The 20,180-nt window shown below is 37.1% G+C and overlaps 1 protein-coding gene across 4 annotated transcripts in view; it reads left to right on the forward strand.

The window, feature by feature from the left end:
- The window catches only part of Smg1 (SMG1 nonsense mediated mRNA decay associated PI3K related kinase), a 108,920-nt gene that overhangs the window by 34,531 nt on the left and 54,209 nt on the right, over positions 1-20,180 (forward strand). For 2 of the 4 annotated variants that reach the window (XM_021646954.2, XM_021646953.2), the window contains 15 exons: positions 703-761; positions 1,582-1,795; positions 6,512-6,637; positions 7,037-7,109; positions 7,949-8,046; positions 9,803-9,976; positions 12,208-12,432; positions 13,367-13,468; positions 14,303-14,572; positions 15,772-15,902; positions 16,012-16,173; positions 16,888-17,006; positions 17,898-17,985; positions 18,068-18,169; positions 19,614-19,754. In XM_021646954.2, coding sequence (XP_021502629.1) covers positions 703-761; positions 1,582-1,795; positions 6,512-6,637; positions 7,037-7,109; positions 7,949-8,046; positions 9,803-9,976; positions 12,208-12,432; positions 13,367-13,468; positions 14,303-14,572; positions 15,772-15,902; positions 16,012-16,173; positions 16,888-17,006; positions 17,898-17,985; positions 18,068-18,169; positions 19,614-19,754 — 2,084 coding nt within the window. Of the gene's footprint in view, positions 1-702; positions 762-1,581; positions 1,796-6,511; positions 6,638-7,036; positions 7,110-7,948; positions 8,047-9,802; positions 9,977-12,207; positions 12,433-13,366; positions 13,469-14,302; positions 14,573-15,771; positions 15,903-16,011; positions 16,174-16,887; positions 17,007-17,897; positions 17,986-18,067; positions 18,170-19,613; positions 19,755-20,180 lie in introns of those variants that run through there. The other 2 variants (XM_060366969.1, XM_021646955.2) reach the window with 2 other exon arrangements.

Genomic DNA, 20,180 nt, shown 5'->3' on the forward strand with positions numbered 1-20,180 from the left:
TACAGAGGTCTTGAGTTTGGTTCCTAGCTTTCATGTTGAGCAGCTCACAGTTGCCTGTAACTCTAGCTCCAGATGATTGGACATCTTTGGCCTCCAAGAGCACTCTGCATGAGTACAGACACACACACACACACACACACACACACACACACACACTTTAAAATAATAATGGAAAGAAATGGGAAAAGCCCTTGAAAGACAATCTTCAGAAGCAGTTAGAGAATACTTCTGTACTCTTAAGTAATTTTCCTGATGTTGAGAGCTTGATTACAGGAAAAAATTACTAAGAATGATAAGCAGAAAGCAAGCTCTTCTTCCTCAGATTTTATTATGAGAAGTGTGAGTATAGAGCACGTAGAAATACATATAGTAAAGCTCATGCTGTTTCCTCCAGACTCTGTCATTGGTCTGTCACTGTATTCCTTTATTACCTCTATGAATTCCCTTTTCATTTCTTGTAAATACTCACAGTTTTTCAATTAAAATGAGCTTGAATATAGTTCAGTAGTGATTACAACTTCCTGTGAGCCAATTTCTTTCATGCCATCCTCATGTGGTTGAGAACTGGCAATAACAAGTAAACTGAGATACTGTGTAATAATAATCTAAATTGATTGATAAGTTAAAGAAAGTGTACAATGCTGTTTTTAAGTAGGAATCTGAAGTTTCTGTGATTATTATTTTTTTTTTTTTGTTTTTAAGGTACTAGTTAAACAGTTGGATAATATCTTAGCTGCTGTGCACGATGTGCTTAATGAAAGGTAAGTAACTAATAATGGTCACATTTAGGTGACTTTGAAGGTAATTGTAGAAACTATTACAACAAGCATGATGTACTCTGGACCACATCACTGAGTCTTCATAAACCTGTTATTTATTTGTTAATTATAGTTGAATACAAATGGAATCTTCTTGAAAGAGAACCTTCTTTCCTAAGCATTGGCTTGTGGAAAGACATGAGTTGGTACTTTTTCATAAATGCAAGTTACTGTTCCAGAGAGTTTTAGAAATGCTTAGAGAACAGAGGGAAAGGGGAACTTCATTCTTCAAATCATCTCTAGGCTTTTCACAAGGTGTGCAAAGATATCACCGAATTCCAGTATTGAAATACACTCGAGTTAGTAGGTCACTGTTGTTTTGTTTTACATAGTTACTTAATGTTATACTTTGTTCTTGCTTTAAGTTTGTGTGATTTAGCTAGTAAATATTTCCTACTTTGGAGTTCTTTCTTACAGTGTATTACAAAGAAATGCAGTGCATTTTCTAATAATTTCCTACTGCCTCTTTTTGTGAATCATTTAGAACTGGAACTTGAAGCCTGCATTTGAGCAGGTTTAATGTTTCTTCGTAAATGATTTTGTATAAGAAATCTAATGTCTGGTAAAGGTACTTTTGAACACTGTAGAATACAGAGGATACAGAATGGGTAAAATTCCATCTTTTTATTTAGTTTGAGCTTTGGAAAGTCATTTAGGAATTTTTTAATACACGGGAGACATTCTTTTGTAAGATGTTTCATACTTTCATCCTTGAAGACTAATGCCTTTGTGTTTTGTTTGGTTTGCATTAAAATAAACACAGTAGCAAGTTGCTTCAGGAGTTGAGGCAAGAGGGAGCTTGCTGTCTTGGCCTCCTCTGTGCTTCTTTGAGCTACGAGGCTGAGAAGATCTTCAAGTGGATTTTTAGCAAATTTAGCTCATCTGCGAAAGATGAAGTGAAGCTCCTCTACCTGTGTGCTACCTACAGAGCTCTGGAGACAGTTGGGGAGAAGAAAGCCTTTTCCTCGGTGATGCAGGTAAGAGCCAGGGACCATAAGAGAGTAGAGTAAGGTGGAGGACAGGGCTTAGCTGCCTAATATTGAGCACATGACCATGCAGATGATGTATCTTTTGAGTTTGATTAAAGCTGGGTATAAAGTAATTTTAAGCATTTTTATCTTTTTATTTTTTTAGAAGCTACCCTTTGAAGTTGTTCAATACTTGAAATTGACTTGCAATTTTCAAAGGTGGAACTTCACTGAGAGATTTGGCTCACAGGGGCCCTCACAGCTATTGAGAGAGACAAAAGCTAACAATCACAGTTAATTTCTAAATATTTTTGTTCTCTTCTCCCCTTCTTACTTCCCTAAGTTTATGTTTGATAATGATAAAAATTATTAATCCAAATAATGCAAACACTAATTTATGAGTGAATACCAGCTTCTGCTTAGTTCTACTTCTGAATATCTGGATATGTGGAAAAGCTTGTTTCAATTTAGTGTTTTGGTTTTGTTGAGGTTTTTTGAGATAAGGTCTTACTGTGTGGTGTGAACTGTCCATTAATGCCTCAACCTCTCTGCCTCAGCCCTGAGTGCCGTATGCTGGATCTGACTTTTCAGTTTGATCTGAGCAACATATATGCAACATTTTTTTGTTGAGGGAATGTTTGAAAAAAAATAAGTTATTTGGTACCTGGAATAGCCGGTGCACACTTATCCACTTGTTTACTTTTTTATTCATCTGTCTGTCCGTCCGTCCGTCCGTCCGTCTGTCCATCCATGTATATTTTTGAGAGGAAAAGTCTTACTATGTGGCCCTGGCTATTCCTGCCTCTCTCTTTTAAGTGCTGGGACTAGAGGCTTGTGCCATTATGGCTGGCTGGCTTTGCTTTTTTTACTGCTCATAAATGGCTTTATTTTGATTAATTGAAAAAATATATAAGAAATACCCATATATTTTTTCCTTGATTATAGAAATTATTGGGGAAATTTCTAATAATTACTTTTAACTAAACAACATAGCAGCAAATTGGTCTAATTTTACACAGTTTTTTATATAAGTATTTTCTAACTGTAGTTTGAAAGATTCCAAATCCACAGGAAGATATTTAGATCAGTTGAATAACTTCATTTTTTGTTGTTGTTGGTTTTTCAAGGCAGGGTTTCTCTGTGTAGCCCTGGCTGTCCTGGAACTTGCTGTGTAGAACAGGCTGGTATCTGTTTCCTCAGTACTGGGATTAGAGCCATGTGCCACCTCTACCTGTCTTAAATACTTACTCTTTACTCAGACTCACCACACTTCTTTAAATTTTATCTGTCTGTCTATCTATTTGTGGTGGGGAGTTGCTGAAGATTATACCCCAAGCCTCATATACATTAATAATGTATATGAATAATAATGTATATAATTAATAATGCTACTGCTGAGGTATAACTTCATCCCCTGCTTAATCACACTTTGCTAACAACTGTTACTTTTATTTACTTTTTGTTTTTTTAGGCAGGGTCTCACTCTGTAGCCCAGGCTAGCCTGGAACTTATGATGACTTCCTGTACCAGCTTTTCAGATGCTGGAATTACAACGGTATACTACCATATCTGCCTTATAGGTTTTTAAAAATATTTTTTGGTAGGTGAGGTATGTGTAGTATGCATGCGTTTGGAGGCCAAAGGTTAATGTTTGTTGTTTTCTTTTATTGATCTCCACCATAGTTGTTTGAGACAGGGTCTCTCAGTGGCTGGCCAATAAACCCAGTGGCATGCCTGTTTTTCTCCCTTCTCCTCCCCTCATAGTGCTTGAGTTACAGGCATGTGCTACCATGTCTGACCTTTACTGGGTGCTGGCAAGTGAACCCAGGTCCTTACTTAAGAGTAAAGTGCTTGTGTAACAGGCACTTTACCGACCTAGCCATCTCATCTTTTATAGTTTTGTTTTCACATACACAATCTTTGTGGAAGTATTTGAAGATAAATTAAAATGTAACAATTCACCCTGATAGAATTTTAGTATATATCACTGAAGAATAAGTGTGTTTTCTTCTATAGCAGCAATATTATATATCCAAGGAAAGGCATTTTATTTTCTATATAATCTATGTTCAAATTTCTGAAATTGCTCTTAAGGTACCATTTATATCTGTGGTTCTCATGACCCAGGAGCTCACTAAAGATTCGAGCATTGCCTTTGATGCTGTCTTTTTGAGACAGAGTTTCTCTGTCTTGGCTCTTCTGGAGTCACTTTGTAGACAAGGGCGCCCTCGAACTCCCAACAATCCTCTGGCTTTTTTCTCTTTGAGTGTCGGGGTTAAAGGCACGCATCACCATGCCCAGCTTGGTACTGTCGTTTAAAACTTATACAAGAATAGTTTTACACACTTCTTGTTTTATTCTACTTCCTTCCTTCCTTCCTCCCTCCCTCCCCTTCTATAGTACATTCTCTATTAAACATTTTTGAGCATGAATGCTTGAGTGCTGGGATTAAAGGTGTGCATGAGCACACCCAGCTTGGTACTGTCCTTTAAAACTTCTACAAGAATAGTTTTTCACCTCCTTCCTTCCTTCCTTCCTTCCTTCCTTCCTTCCTTCCTTCCTTCCTTCCTTCCTTCCTCCCTTCTATTGTATATTGTATGTTCTCTATTAGAATCAGTTGAAACATTTTTTTTTTAAAAAGATTTATTTATTTATTATATACGCCTGCATGCCAGAAGAGGGCACCAGATCTCATTCTAGATGGTTGTGAGCCGCCATGTGGTTGCTGGGAATTGCTCTTCTGGAAGAGCAGCCAGTGCTCTTAACCTCTGAGCCATCTCTCCAGCCCCAAAAAGGAATTTTTGATCATTTGGCAACAAGCTAAGGATTGTGAGAAAATGCCAAGCTTGTTCTTTACATAACCAAACTCCACTTCCTGCAGGAGGTAACCCTAAAGGCAGCCAAAGAAATGAAATTTGACAAGTGGACGCGTTTCATTTCACAGGGTTCGGTAAATGGAAACATGTGCACCATCGTATAGACACATAGTCAGGGTTTTAAGGGGCGGCAGCCTGGAGTTCTGAAAAGGCCGAGTCCGTTACGCATTTATTAGAAGTTACAGCAATCATGAATACACTGATACAAATTGAGACTGACAGCGCTCCAGCATATGGCCCTAATGAAATGACATGGTTTCTTACATATTTTAATATAAAACATATTGCAGGTATACTGCACAACCCTTCATTGAAAAGATCCATTGTACTTTAAAAGAGATGCTTAGCAAACAGATCTCCAGAGGTAGATTACGCGATGCTTTATTGACTTTAAAATTCTTAAATGCTAGTGAACAACAAACAAACACAGTTGAAACATTTTTGAGCACGAATGCTTGATAGGTTTATTCTCAGTACTGCATTACAGGCACCTGACAGCAGGTTGTCCCTCAACACGAAGAGTTGAGGGGATAATCACCAGATCTTATGAAGCTTAAGTTTTTCTTCTAAATGAGCAGTCTGGGTCTGAGGTCTTGGTCTTTGAATGTCCTAGTGTTTTGATACTGTCTCATCCAGTGATTTTAGCATTCAGATTGTAACATTGGCTGCTGTAGAATGGTGGTTTTAAAGTTCTAATTTTACCTTTTAAAAAGACTCATTTAAATTAGGTTTGAGTGGTGCCTGCACAAGGTACAAAAGTCATCAGATTCCCTCGAACAGGAGTTACAGACACGAGTTGTTCTGTGGGTGCTGAGAACTGAACCTGGGTACTCTTCAAACACAGCAAGTCTTCTTAGCTGCTGAGCCATGTCTCCAGTCCTGCACTACTTTCCTTTATTACATACATGTGCGCAAACAGCGTGCCGTGTACATGTGGAAAAGGACATTTTCCATCTGAGGAAAGTGGTTCATCTTTGGGGTGCTATCCCAATTAACCCTCTTGAGATCATTTTGATTAGAAACAAAATATATAAATTTTGCTTTAAAGCATATTAATTGCCTGATATTTATGCTGAAAAAATTGGCTGTCCTGGACTTGCTTTGTAAACAAGGCTGCCCTCGAACTCAAATCTGCCTGCCTCTGCCTCCCTGAGTGCTGGGCTTGTTCTTTGGTGTTTTAAGAGAAGGCCTTACTTTTCTGGTCTATTCTTCCTTGGCCTCCCAAATGTTGGGTTTATAGGCTTGTGTCACAGCTCCTAGTTTTACCCGACATGTTAAATGTAACATATTTTCAGGAAATCAGTTTACCAAGTACATCTTACCTCTTTGGGGTGTGGTGGATAGAATTACGTATCTCTGGCTGGCATGTAGCTTTTTATGTAGACCAGACTAGCATTGAACTCTCAGAGACCCACCCCCTTCTGCCTCTTGAGTCCTGGGATTAAAGGCGTGTGCCACCATGTCTGGTTACATCTTTCTTATGTACTTTGAGTTCAGTTATAGCCAGAGTTATTTATGAATAAGTATAGAAGTGTTACTTAGCATTAAAGTTAGTTGATAGGAAAGGAATAATGTTTTAATAACTATTAAAATAGAGAACAGTGTTGGTTTTCATCCTAATATACTGAGCAAACTTTTACTTTTTTAAAAAATTAATGCAATAGAATTTATTTTCTTTCGAAAAATACTAAACTTGAAATATTTATATGAAAGTGATAGAATTTTGTACTCTAATTTTATATTTTATATATTATTGAAAAAGTTTTCTTTGCTATCGTGATCAGTTATGAAGTAAATCTTTTTATTTTTTTTCCTACTTTGTCAAATGTTTATAAACTTTGTTTTTCAGCTTGTGATGACCAGCCTACAGTCTATTCTTGAAAATGTGGATACACCAGAATTACTTTGCAAATGTGTTAAGTGCATTCTTTTGGTGGCTCGATGCTACCCTCATATTTTCAGCACTAATTTTAGGGTGAGTTTCTACTCCCTTTCTCTGGTGTGATGGTTGTGTGAAGAAATGGGATATCAGATAGAAAAAACAATCTCTTACCCTTTGAATATAATCAGTGGTGCTTTGGAGCAAAGGAGTTGATTGCTTGCAGTAACTATCATAACAGTGATGATGACGATGATGCTACTTTTATAAAATGCAATAACCGCGTTTGGACGTTAATACCTTTGGTATAGAAGAAAAAGTATTTCCTCAGTGTCATGACTACAGTTCTTTTATTCTGCTTCTCTAATTCAATCTACCCATGTCAGGTAGATTGAACAGCTTTTTCTAGGGGTTTTTAGTGTGCTGTGATTTCACTGATGAAATAGCAGTAAGACCCTAAAATGACTGGCCTTCTGTCTCTTTGTCTCCATCAAGGATACAGTTGATATATTAGTTGGATGGCACATAGATCATACTCAGAAACCCTCCCTCACACAGCAGGTGTCTGGTAAGTTCCTTTTGTCAATCCTGTACATATTGTTCAAAGAAGTGTTGATCTGATCTAGAAAAAGGGTTGCTTTTGGGAGATACAGCTATTAGAAATGAATATTACTTGGTAGCGCTGATAACAGAATTGTACCTGTGAGAATGTAAAGACTGTATCTCAAGTCTTCTATAGTGTGTTTAGAAAGAGAAAATCAAGAGGCTGGAATGAATACCCTGAGACCTAGAGTAGAAGATTCTCATCATTTGTTTTTATTGTTGTTTTTCTGATGATTTTAAATGAGCGAAAATATTTGGAAGATTGTCATATATGATAGAGAACAAGTGATAGCTGAACTCATTTGCGACATCTGCTTATTCCACATGATATAGTTTCTGTCCCTCTTTTAATCTTTGGTGTAATAACTTTTGAAAAGAGTATATGCCAGTGAGAATGAATGGTGTCATTTCTGCTGTGAAGCCAAATGACCTTTGATGACTAGTCATGACCCTGGAATAGAAAGCTAGGTTGATAATACATGGTGGCACTTTAAGTCTCTCTCTTTCTCTTGATAATACATGGTGGCACTTTAAGTCTCTCTCTCTCTCTCTTTCTCTCTCTTTTTCACACACACACATACGAGTGACATTGTAGATACTAGCTAAAAAATTATGTAAGATTTACATATTGATTGCTAATTTCTGTAACATTATTAGAGGCTGATTAATCATCAGCATGCTTTTAGTGGCAGTCCTAAGGTTAGCATGTTTTAAGAGTGGATAGCTTGACAGCAGGGTTCATTTTTAATTTTGGTCTCTCCCCACCCCCCTTTTTTTCCTCAAAATTTCTTCCATGATGTCAAGGGTGGTTGCAGAGTTTGGAGCCATTTTGGGTAGCTGATCTTGCATTTTCTACCACTCTTCTTGGTCAGTTTCTAGAAGACATGGAGGCATATGCTGAGGTAAGTTGTAGAAAGCCAAGTTATTCTTAACATGTTAATAAAGAAAATTTAAAGATTTTTAACAAGTAGATTTATTTAAAAAATAACTTAAGACTGACATTTAAGAGAAGTTATATCATTGAGGTTAGGTTTATTTATTATTATTATTATTGTTATTATTAATTTGCTACTTTTAACAGAAAGTAAAAAATTATAGTTAATATATATAAAGTTTGAATATTTTTGCTAGATATTTTTCTTGAAAGTAAATCTCATAGTTCATCCTATTTTTTTGTTACGAAAAGGCAGAGAGATGCTGTTCAGAAATGAAAACTGTCCCTAAAGTTGCTACCCTACTGTGTTCTGACTCTATGCTATCCAGGATAAGCCTTCATTTTAGTGGCGTAGCTGTCTGTGAATGTGACAACTTTCAGGGTGCTTCCTGCAGCCTTGTCCTTGCTCCTGTCTTGACTGTTGTGGCTGAAGCCTTTTTTGCCTCCTGTGGGAGTACCATGATTTCTCTTGGTGTTCGACGCTGTCCCAGATACTGAATTTGCTTTAGTTCTTTGCTACTTCTAGTCATAGAGTTCATTATTCACTTTCTTCACTGGACTATGTGCTTTCTTCAGGAAAAAGGAACAGATTATCATATGTCTGTTTCTGGGGACATACAGAATGCAAGTATCTTACACTCCCACCCCCACCTTGCCTCTCACCTCTACAGATGATTAGTCTTTCATAGGGACCCATTTTCATAGGTAGAGACCCTTACACATTTTTAATACTTGTTTTTTTTTTTTCTTTTTTTTGAGATAGGGTCTCTGTGTAGCCTTAGCTTGCTATGTGGACCAGGGTGGTCCCTAAGTCACAGAGGTCCGTCTACCTCCCAAATGCTGCCACTCTGACTAGCTCTTTTTAGTTTGTACTTAATTATCTGTTGAAATATGTTGCTTCAAACACCCAGTCTTAATTAATCATTCTCTTTGCATATATCTTATACTTTCAACTAGATCATAAGTCTGTAGAGTAGATCTTAAAGGTTTCTAAAAGCACCCTTTTACAGTGCATACTATTAATATATTCTTAATTTGTTGGTGAAAGGTTATATGGAGTGAGAATTTAGTAGAAAACAAATTGAGGAATGGTGAAACTATCCATTTGTATTTTTATAACAGTATAATATATGCATAAGGATTTTTTGTCCCAGTGTCTTTCTGTTATTGGTAGATCTTTACATAATTTATCTGGTTTTGTGAGGAATGATTTAGAGAATATGGAGTTCTATGTTTCCTCTTTTAGGCTAAAACGTCTCTTAATTGGTAATAATCTTTTTTAGGGCTATGCGTGGTTATACATGTCTTTAATATCAGCATTTGGGAAACAGAGTTAGGTGGATCTCTGTGTTAGAGTCCAGTCTGGTCTACATACTGAGTTCCATGCAAGCCAGGGCTACTTAGTGAGACCCTGCTAAAGTTAAGTGAATTAAAGAATTGGGAGACTTAAAGGTTATGTCTCAGCTACTCCAGAGGCTACGGTAAGAGGATTGATTGAGCCCAGAAGTCCTGGAGACATAGTGGAACTCTGTCTCAAAATAAAGTGTTGGGGATCTGGGGGAAGAGATTATAAATAAATAGGGGCTGGAATATAGCTCACTGTAGAGTGCTTACCTAGTGCATTCAAGGGCTTGGACTTGATTCCTGATTACAGCTTAAAGCCATAAAGCCAATACAAACCTCACACTACTACTTCAATAAGAATGTTGTGTATTCACACCTAGGACCTCAGCCATGTGGCCTCTGGGGAGTCAGTGGATGAAGATGTTCCTCCTCCATCAGTGTCATTACCAAAGCTGGCAGCACTTCTCCGTGTATTCAGTACTGTGGTGAGGAGCATCGGGGAGCGCTTCAGCCCAATTCGGGGTCCACCAATTACCGAGGCATATGTCACAGATGTGAGTATCTTTTAGAGGGCCTCCTGTACCACTGAATGAACTATATTAATTAACCTTTGATTTGTTTAGCATGATAAATGTGTTTATGTCTGGTTATTCTTCACTCAGAAAAGTAGGAATGCCTGCTTATCAACCACCATCCTCTAATTCTTCTCCCACCAAGAAAGGGCCATTCTGAATTCTTATACACCCTTGAAATTTCTCTAAGGAGTTTGTTCACGTGCCCATTTTGTTGTTTGTCTGTGTATTTAGTGGTACTGAGAGTTGAACCTAGTAACTAGTACAGGGTCTGTCCTCACCTGCACCTTATAAAGCACTGAGCTTTTCCCTCTGCCTGCACTTACTTTTAATACATAGTTTTAAAACTACACAAATACTACTTTTTCTTAGAAAATTGAGTCTCCTTCTGGGCATGGTGGAGCATGCCTTTACTTCCAGCATTTGGGAAGTAGAGGCAGGTGGATCTCTTGAGTTTGAAGCTAGCTTGATGTACAGAATGAGTTTTAGGACAACCAAAACTATGCAGAGAAACCCCATCTTGAAAAACACATAAAAACAAACCAAACTCCCCCCAAAAAAGTTGAGGCTCCATTTAGTTTTTAGCACATTAGAATAAAAATACACTGTAGTGAAAGTGTCATGTTTTTTTTTGGATTTAGTGTGTAGTTTGTGGTAAAGCCTTTGCCTTACATGAAGGCCCTAAATGTTATCCCCAGTACTGCAGTGAAAACAGACTTGTCATTTTCTTTGAGAATGACAAAATGAAACTCAGGAGTCACATGTTTGTGTGTTCTTTGATGCAAAGAGGTACTGTCTTAAAATACCAGCCTGAAGCCAGATATGGGGTTTGACCAGATTATAGCACTTTTAGTGGTCAGTTTAGCAGAGAGAAATAAGCCCTTATCACTGCTGTAATGAGGATGGAGATGCATGGAGTGTGCTGCTGCTTAGACACAGTGCTGCATCTTTAGGAGCAGACTTTGGACATGTTGCTGGATAAAGAGGGTATTACGGTGACTGTGTGCTAGAGCAGAAGTATGCGATTCTACATGCAACTCAGCCTGCAGTTGGTAGTAAACCTTCAGAATGCCTTAAATTCTTCCCTTTTTATTAAAAGGTTGTTGTTTGAAGAGTGATGGAGTTGAAGTAAAGGAATTAACTCAAATGCAAAACAAAAGGAAAGGAACATACGCATTCTTAGAGTAGTCATATTTTTATTATGTTATGAAGGCCTTCAGTTTTGGCTTTTGTGAATAGCATTAATGAAACACATACAGGTTTTAAAGTTAACCCACTGGATATTATTAATTGCTATAGATCTGTGATACTTAGTAGCAAGAACTTTTCTGTCTTTAAAAATGTTTCTTATATTAGAAATTTAGTACATAAATATTATAGGACACTGATTTCTGTAAATATATGTATTTATGTATATATATGTATGTATGTTTGTATGCTGAAAATCATTTTGTTTTTATGACCTTTAATAGGATTGTGCACATTAGGAGTTCGTATCGTGAGAAAGAAATTCCAGGGCTCAGTGGTAGAATACTTGCCTGCCCTGATCATTGATATACAAGCTTTAATAATGGCTTAAAGCAATTTTAGTATTTACTTTGAAAAGATTGTTATAAATCCAAGATCTGCATTTAAGCAAATGTGAGCAGAACATTGCTAAATGTACTAAGTTGTGGTGTATCATAATGATAAAGATACTAAGCTTTTTATATAGCCATTTGATAATTCTAGGAATAGAGGAACAGCATAAATGAACATAATAGTAATTTGTAATACTTTTCAGTCAAGATATTTTTTTTTTCTCTATTTCTTTTTAGAGACAGGGTTTCTCTGGGTAGCATTGGCTGTCCTGGAATTCCCTTTGAGGGCCAGGCTGGCCTTTAACTTACAGAGATCTGCCTGCCTCTGCCTCCGCCTCCATGAGTTTTGGGATTAAAGATGCATGTGTTAAAGATGCTTGTAATAGCTACCAAAAATTAGAAAATCAACTGTGATCTGTGTGTAGGTGCACATCTGTAAAGCCAACTTGGGTTACCCATTTTGTCCTTATTAAAAAAAAAAAAAATTTTTTTTTTGTCCTTTGTCAAAAAAAAAATTTCAAACAACAAGAATGTTAAAAAGATATTTTTAAGTTAAAGCTGCATTAAAAAGCAAATAGTGGTGTAGTGAAGCTTGTGAATGTTTAAAAAGGTGCTTGTTTTCCCCATTTACAGGTTCTATACAGAGTAATGAGATGCGTGACGGCTGCAAACCAAGTGTTTTTTTCTGAGGCTGTGTTGACAGCTGCTAATGAGTGTGTTGGTGTTTTGCTCGGCAGCTTGGATCCTAGCATGACTATACATTGTGACATGGTCATTACATATGGATTAGACCAACTGGAGAATTGCCAGACTTGTGGTACCGATTATATCATCTCAGTCTTGAATTTGCTCACATTGGTATGTGAATTACTCCTTTTGCTGTTTTTTAATTGTTATTTATGTAGGTCTTTAAGTTGGTATGGAAGAAATTAGGAAGCTTTGCTTCATATATTTTAAGTAAGGGCTTGCTTTTATCTTTTTAAGAGTCCATTAATAATTCTCATTTTTTTAGTCCAGCTTACTTTTTTTCAGCTTGCCTTTTGTGTTTGGCTGCTCATTGTAGTCTTAACTTATCCTACTTTGAATTGATAACATGTTCCCCTTTGCTTGAGACTCACTAGTACACTTGATAAGTACTATATGGGAGAAAGTATTTGACTGTTTTCAAAGACCTGCTTATATTTTATGTTTTAGAAAAAAAACATGATTTTTACTTTTTAAATTTTTTTTCCTTTATTTTATTAGCCACATATAAGTGCCTCCTTTAAAATATAATGGAATGGTGAGTGAGTCTTTATGCTTAATACTCAGCTCCTGTAATTGGAAACACATGCCCTGCTGGTTCATGTAGCTTGTCTATTATTCCTCCTGCCACTTTATGCAATTTTACTATTTAAAAAATTACTGCTGGGTGTGATGGTGCACGTCTTTAATTCCAGCACTCGGGAGGCAGAGGTAGATGGATCTCTGAATTTGAGGCCAATCAGGTCTATAGAGCAAGTTCCAGGAAGTCCACACAGTGAAACCCTCTCTCAAAACAAAACAGAACAGAACCCCCCCATTTTTTCTTTCTCTCTATTTTTTTTCCGAGACAGATTTCTCTTTGTAGCCTTAGCTGTCCTGTGTAGCCTTTTACTGTCTCCATAGTTTTGCCTTTTGAGAATTGCCAACTACGTAATTTTTTTAGATTGATATTTTTTCACTTAGTAATTTGCATTTAAAGTTTTCTTGCTTTTTTGTAACTTAATTTGTAACTTTTTTGTAAGCTTATTTTAAAATTTTGTTCTTTTAGATTGTTGAGCAGATAAATACAAAACTCCCATCATCATTTGTAGAAAAGCTTTTTATACCATCATCTAAACTACTATTTTTACGATACCATAAAGAAAAAGAGGTAAGTAATATATTGGTAACAAGTGGATTACTTCTGACATTGAAGAGTCGGCCTTTTGTTGCTTAATAGAACATGTGAATGAAATAATACTTAATGTTGAATATAAAATCATTACAGTGAATGCTTTGGTTAATACTTATTATCATAATAATTACTTTGATGAATGAGGTACCTAATAACCTTCTCAGAATGCCCATACTTTTTATTGAATTGATTCACTTTTATTAAATTGATTTTGGTAAATTTTTACAAAGGTGAAGAGGCAGATTACTTCTAAGTTATAAATTCAGAAGTATTGTGTATATTAAAAATTAAAAATTACTACTTATTAATCAGTTGACTATAGATGAAGGCAGAAAATGAAGCTTAGTTTGCTGTTTGTATATGTGTGTTGGTATTGACTTTAAAACAAAACACGAAAACATCTGCAGTGCCCTTGAAAAATCTCACTTGAGCAGCTTTGAGTGCATTCTTTATTTGTAATAAATCCATAGAACTTTGTTAAAAGCTCACTAGTGTATAGGTTCCTTAAAGTTCTTGTAATTTTTTAACTTTTTTTCTTTTCCGAGAAAGGGTTTTCTCTGTGTGTGTAGTTTTGGCTTTTCAGGAACTCTCTGTAGATCAGGGTGCCCTGGAACTCACAGAGATCCACCTGCTTCTGCCTCTTAAGTACTGGAATCAAAGACATGTACCATTATTGCCTGGCTAAAGTTGTCTTCTAAAATTGAAGCTTTTGGGTGTTAGGACTGTGAGTGTCTAAATCTTGCAGGGTCATCTCCCTAGCATGCTGCAGATAGTGATTTTTAACCAGTTCCCTGAAATTTTCTTTTGTAGGTTGTTGCTGTGGCTCATGCTGTTTATCAAGCAGTGCTCAGTTTGAAGAATATTCCTGTTCTGGAGACTGCCTATAAATTAATTTTGGGAGAAATGACTTGTGCACTAAACAATCTGCTACACAGTCTCCAGCTTCCTGATGCCTGTTCTGAGATTAAACATGAGGCTTTTCAGAATCATGTGTTCAACATTGACAATGCCAACTTTGTAGTTATATTTGATCTCAGTGCTCTGACTACAATTGGAAATGCCAAAAATTCATTAATTGGGGTGAGTCTGTATTTCTAAAGACTTTGTTATTTATGGGTTTTGTGTGGTTTCTGGTTTTGAGGCAGGGTTCTGCTGTATGGCCCAGGTGGGCCTTGAATTCATTGTGGTTTGGCTTCAGCATCTTGAGTACTGGGATTACTGGCATACACCACCACTCCTGTCCATAAAGAGTATCCATGGTTAAGCCTTCTCCACCTCATATTTTTTTCTTTTCTTTGTAATAACGTCTGTATAGACCAGGCTGACCTTAGGTACTGAGGTTATAGGCATTTATCAGTTTCCATTCATAACCTCATATATTTTATTTGTATGTATGCAGGGGGAGGGACAGGACAGGGACAGAGTTTGACATTTAGTACCTTCTTTAATTGCTTTCCATCTTATTTTTAGATAGGGTCTCTCATTAAGTTAGTTAGTCTGTCCAGTGAGCTGCAGGGATCTGTCTGTCTCTCTCTTTTTGAGTGCTGGTATTGCAGACGTATGCCTACTTTTAGTGGGTTCTGGTGATCTAAACTCGGGTCCTTATGCTTGCATGGCAAGCACTTTACCCACATCTTAGCCATCTTCTCAGCTCACACTTTTTTTGGAAGAAGAAAAGTTCACTTTTTCTAACTTCAAAAAAAGGGCTGGAGAGATGATGGCTCCGCTTATGAGAGTAAGTATTGCTCTTTCGGAGAACTCATGTTGTGGTTCCCAGTACCACATTGGAAGAAATGCAGTTACTGTATCAAGAAGTACAAAGGACTTTGCTTAAACCAGATGTCAGCAAACCCATACTTTGCCCCAAATTTAGTTGTATACCTGTTTTTCTTGCTTGTTTTTTAATAAATAGCTTGCAATCCCTGCTTACACTGTACTCCTGTTTGCTGACTTGATTATCTGGCATGATATGAACATCACCACTCTGTACTTCTGTTGTAAAGAAAGCTATATTAGAGGTAGCCTTGTTTATGGCTGCTTCCCCAGGGCGGTGCAGTCGTTGAGGAGCTGCTGCATTAAACAGAGATGCCACCCAGGCTGCAAAGCCTAACTTGAGAAACTGTTTGTTTGTTGAAGACCTCAGCTTTGTGTACTAGATAAATTCTAAGCTTTAGGCCATCCCTTTAGGTGTCTAAGCACACTTGATTCTGAAGGTAGATTGTGCATGTTTGTGTGTGTCTTGTGGGAACCAGAAATATACTTTGTTTTTACTTTGACAGATGTGGGCACTGTCTCCAACCGTGTTTGCATTGCTGAGTAAGAATCTGATGATTGTGCATAGTGACCTGGCTGTTCACTTCCCTGCCATTCAGTATGCGGTGCTCTATACCCTGTATTCCCATTGCACCAGGTACTGTGCTCACAGGTCTCAGAAGAGAACAGCAGAAATGTTGTATTTCTTGAGTTTGTTGACTTGTTTTGATGACAGCTGAAAAGATGGTCTCCGTTTTGTCTTTCAGGCACGATCACTTCATATCCAGTAGTCTTAGCTCTTCATCCCCTTCTTTATTTGATGGTGCCGTGATTAGTACTGTAACTACAGCAACAAAGAAACATTTCTCAATTATATTAAATCTTTTGGGAATATTGCTGAAAAAAGATAATCTTAACCAGGACACAAGGTACCTAAGTAATTTTTCAAATAATATTAAGTTCCTAAATTTATTAATTCTTTGTAATTGAGGCAGAGAAATGTAGATTACAGTTTCATTGTGAAGCACCTGATTTGATTTGTTACTAGATTTTGTTTTGTTTGTTTTTCAAGATAGCATTTCTCTGTGTAGCCTTGGTTGTCCTGGACTTGCTTTGTAGACCAGGCTGGCCTCGAACTCTGCTTCCCTGAGTTCTGGGGTTAAAGGCATGTGCCATTGCATCAGACTGTTACTGATTTCTGTGTACCATGCTGGGCACTACTTTGGGGGAGCTTTTCCAGTGAGTGACTTCCTGTTACTTTTCGGAAACAATACCATGATGCAAAAACAAATTTCTCTAGATGTAGCATTTTACTTACAGATTTATTTTACTTTTAATTCTGTATGTTTTTGTGTATCTGTATGTGTGCTTATGAGTGCAGTGCTCTTGGAAGCTTGTGGTATTTGATTCCCCTGCTGCTGGAGTAAGAGATTGTTGTGACTGGCTGATGTAAGTGCTGGACACTGAATTTGAGGCCTCTGCAAGGGCAGTATATACTCAACAACTGAGCCGCCCCTCCCCCTTTATCTTTTATTTATTTTTTACTTGTATTGTCTGAAGAATAAACAGAGAGTGATAGAAGAAAATGGTTCTTGTTGTACTTTTTTTTTAATGTAAAACCAACTGTTTATTTTATGTTTCAGGAAACTGTTAATGACATGGGCTTTGGAAGTGGCTGTATTAATGAAGAAGTCTGAAACATATGCACCTTTATTCTCCCTTCCATCTTTTCATAAATTTTCCAATGGCCTTTTAGCCAACAGTAAGAGATTTATGTTTTAATTTTGTTTAATCTTTTAAAAAATTGAGTGATAGGAGAAAGTAGGTATGTCGACACTCTTTAAAATTTTTTTAATGATTTATTTATTTTTCTTTCATTGGTGTTTTGCGTGCATATGTCTGTGTGAGTGTGCTAGAACCCCTGGAGCTGGAGTTACAGACACTTGTAAGATGTGATATGGGTGCTGGGAATTGCACCCGGGTCCTCCGGAAGACATGCAAGTGCTCTTAACCACTGAGCCATCTCTCTAGCACCGCAACACTCTTCTTGTTGTGAAGATTTGTAGTCCCTATTTTAGTGTCTTACAAAGCAGTCTTGAATATTTTTTATTCTTAGTATTTGAAAAACAATTGAATTGTCAGAGTTTTCAACCTTACATGTTAGTTTGTTCCATGAGGTTGAAAAGTTGTTTTGTTTTGTTTTGTTTTGTTTTTTCTTTTTAGAATAAGGTTTATAGGTAGAGTGGTTAACTTGGATTTTGTTAAATATCAGTTTCAACAAAATATCAATTTCCTAGGTGTTACTACTGCCAGTGCGGATTCCAGGCAAGAGCAGGGGAGAAATGGCTCAGAGGTTAAGAGCACTGGGTGTTCTTCCAGAGGTCCTGAGTTTAGTTCCAAGCATAGTAGCTCACAACCATCTGTAATGAAATCTGGTGCCTTCTTCTGGCAGGGCAGAACACCGTATATGTAGTAAATAAATCTTTAAAAAAAAAAAAAAAAGCATGGTGCAGTAGTAGGTGCTTCTTGTTTGATGAATGAGTTAGTGAGTGAGTGAATGAACAAATGAATAAATGGGTCCCGAGTATTATGATAGATGATACTCACTTTTGGAGGGATATGATTGAAAGTGACTTTTCTTTTTTAACAACAGCTCTTGTTGAAGATGTAAATATCTGCTTGCAAGCGTGTAGCAGTCTCCATGCGCTGTCCTCTTCCTTGCCGGATGATCTGCTGCAGAGGTATGGACTAGAGACCACATTCTTGACTCTAGCTGTAATGACATAGGAATGCGACCATACTTGCTTTATCTGTTTTTCCTAGGTGTGTTGACATCTGCCGTGTTCAGCTTGTTCATAGTGGAACTCGTATTCGACAGGCCTTTGGAAAGCTGTTGAAGTCAATTCCTTTAGATGTTGTACTAAGGTATAACTATTTTGGCTCAATACGTTTTACCGCCTTGTAATTGTCTAACGTAGGAAATGATAAGTGCATGTTTAGTGCATTATTAATTTTACATGTTACATGGTACTTCTTAGTGATCTAAGAGGTGTCAGAAGATAATTCTTGAGACCCGGAAGAAGAAAACTTTTTTTAAAATGATCTTTCTCATCTGATAGTAATTATTGTGGAATAATTTATGTAGTACCAAAAATGTATTTTGTTGTTTAGATTTTCTTTTTTTGTTTTTTTTTTTTTTGAGTCTTCATTGTTTTGCTTTGAGTGGGTTTTTTTTTTTTTTTTTTTTTTTTTGTATGTATCTCTTTGTGCCATGTGCATGCCTGGTGCCCACTGAGACCAGGACAAAGGTATTGGATCTGCTGGAAATTGTATTATAGATGGTTTTGAGCTGCCTTGTGGATGCTAGAAACCAAACCCTCGTCCTCTGCAGATAAAGAAGTATTTTAATTTTAATAACTGAGCCATCTCTCCAAATCTAGTTTTAGATATTTAAACTTTTGTGGCTTTTTATTATGTTGATTTTGGAGCCTTTTTTTTGAGACAAGGTTTCATTTGTCCCAGGCTAGGCTCCAACTTTATTAAATAGCCAGTGAGAGCCCCAAACTATTAATCCTCCTGCATGCCTCCAAAAGTGCTGGGGGATTACAGGTATGCACCTATGAGCAAACTAAGAGCTTTGTGTGTGCTGGCCAAGTATTTTGCTGACTGAGCTACATCCTCAGTGCATACCCTCTTTTTAATTTTAATTTTATTTATTTATTTATTTTTGAAGCAAGATCTTGCTTTGTAGTCCAGGCTGTTCTTAAACTTGAGATATTACTTCCAAGTTCTGGGATTACAGGTGTGCACCAACAGGTTTTTTGTTTGTTTGTTTGTTTGTTTTTAAATATTTTTGCTTTCTATAGGTTCAGGCCTGGGTTTGTGTGCATATGTATGGGTTTGTGTGATATGTGTATGTCTGTTCCCAGTAGTTATATTTCTGGGAGCTGAAGACGGGGCAGTACCCCTGTGTGGGTACTGGGAACTGAATTCACTGGAAGAGCACCATGCTCAGCATGTAGGCTTAACATTGAGCTGTCTCTTGAGCCTCCTGCACCAACAATTTGAGGATTTTTACGATTCTAAAATTGTGAAATTATAATCCATCCCTACCACCACCCCTTGCATTCTTTCTTTTCTTTAAAGATAGGTTGTAATTACATAGCCTTAGCTATATCTAGAATGCATTATATAGACCAGGTTGGCCTTAAACTCAAGGATCTGCCTACTTCTGCTGCATGAGTACTATAATTAAAAGCATGGACCATTGTGCATGGTGTCCTCTGCACATTATTAAGCCTTGGGTTTGTTTTTTGCTAATCTTCCTCCTAAAACTTTGTGCATGATAATGACTGTTTTCTGTTAACAGCAATAACAATCACACAGAGATTCAGGAGATTTCTCTAGCATTGAGAAGCCACATGAGTAAAGCACCAAGTAACACGTTCCACCCTCAGGACTTTTCTGATGTCATCAGTTTCATTTTGTATGGAAACTCTCACCGAACAGGGTAAGGTTCTGACGCACTCATTAGAGAAAGGTATTTTTAATACTCTTGATAATTACATCCAGATTTGAGAAAACATTCATCCAAGGTGCCAGATTGGAAAGTAATGTTCTTTGATAGCTCATTTCTGACTTTATCAGCTTCAGAGCTAGATACTGCTTTGAAGATAGCATTTGTAGAAACATGAATGGGCTGTAACATTCACTGTTGATTGACACTTCCCTGATCTGATTGACATGAGCTTTGGAAGGGAGGGTTGTAGATGATGATATTGTTGAGATGCTCAGTTTTAGTGAATGAAATATACCCTGGCAGCCAAACTGTCATGAGCTGTGTATTTCAACCTATTACAGTTCAGTCTCTTCTTTTGTTAGGAAAAATTAGTTTTTACTCCTAATCCCTTGCATTTGTTTTGATTATTAAGATGAA

Source organism: Meriones unguiculatus, chromosome 14, assembly GCF_030254825.1.
Source record: "Meriones unguiculatus strain TT.TT164.6M chromosome 14, Bangor_MerUng_6.1, whole genome shotgun sequence".
NCBI classification, from domain to species: Eukaryota; Metazoa; Chordata; class Mammalia; order Rodentia; family Muridae; genus Meriones; species Meriones unguiculatus.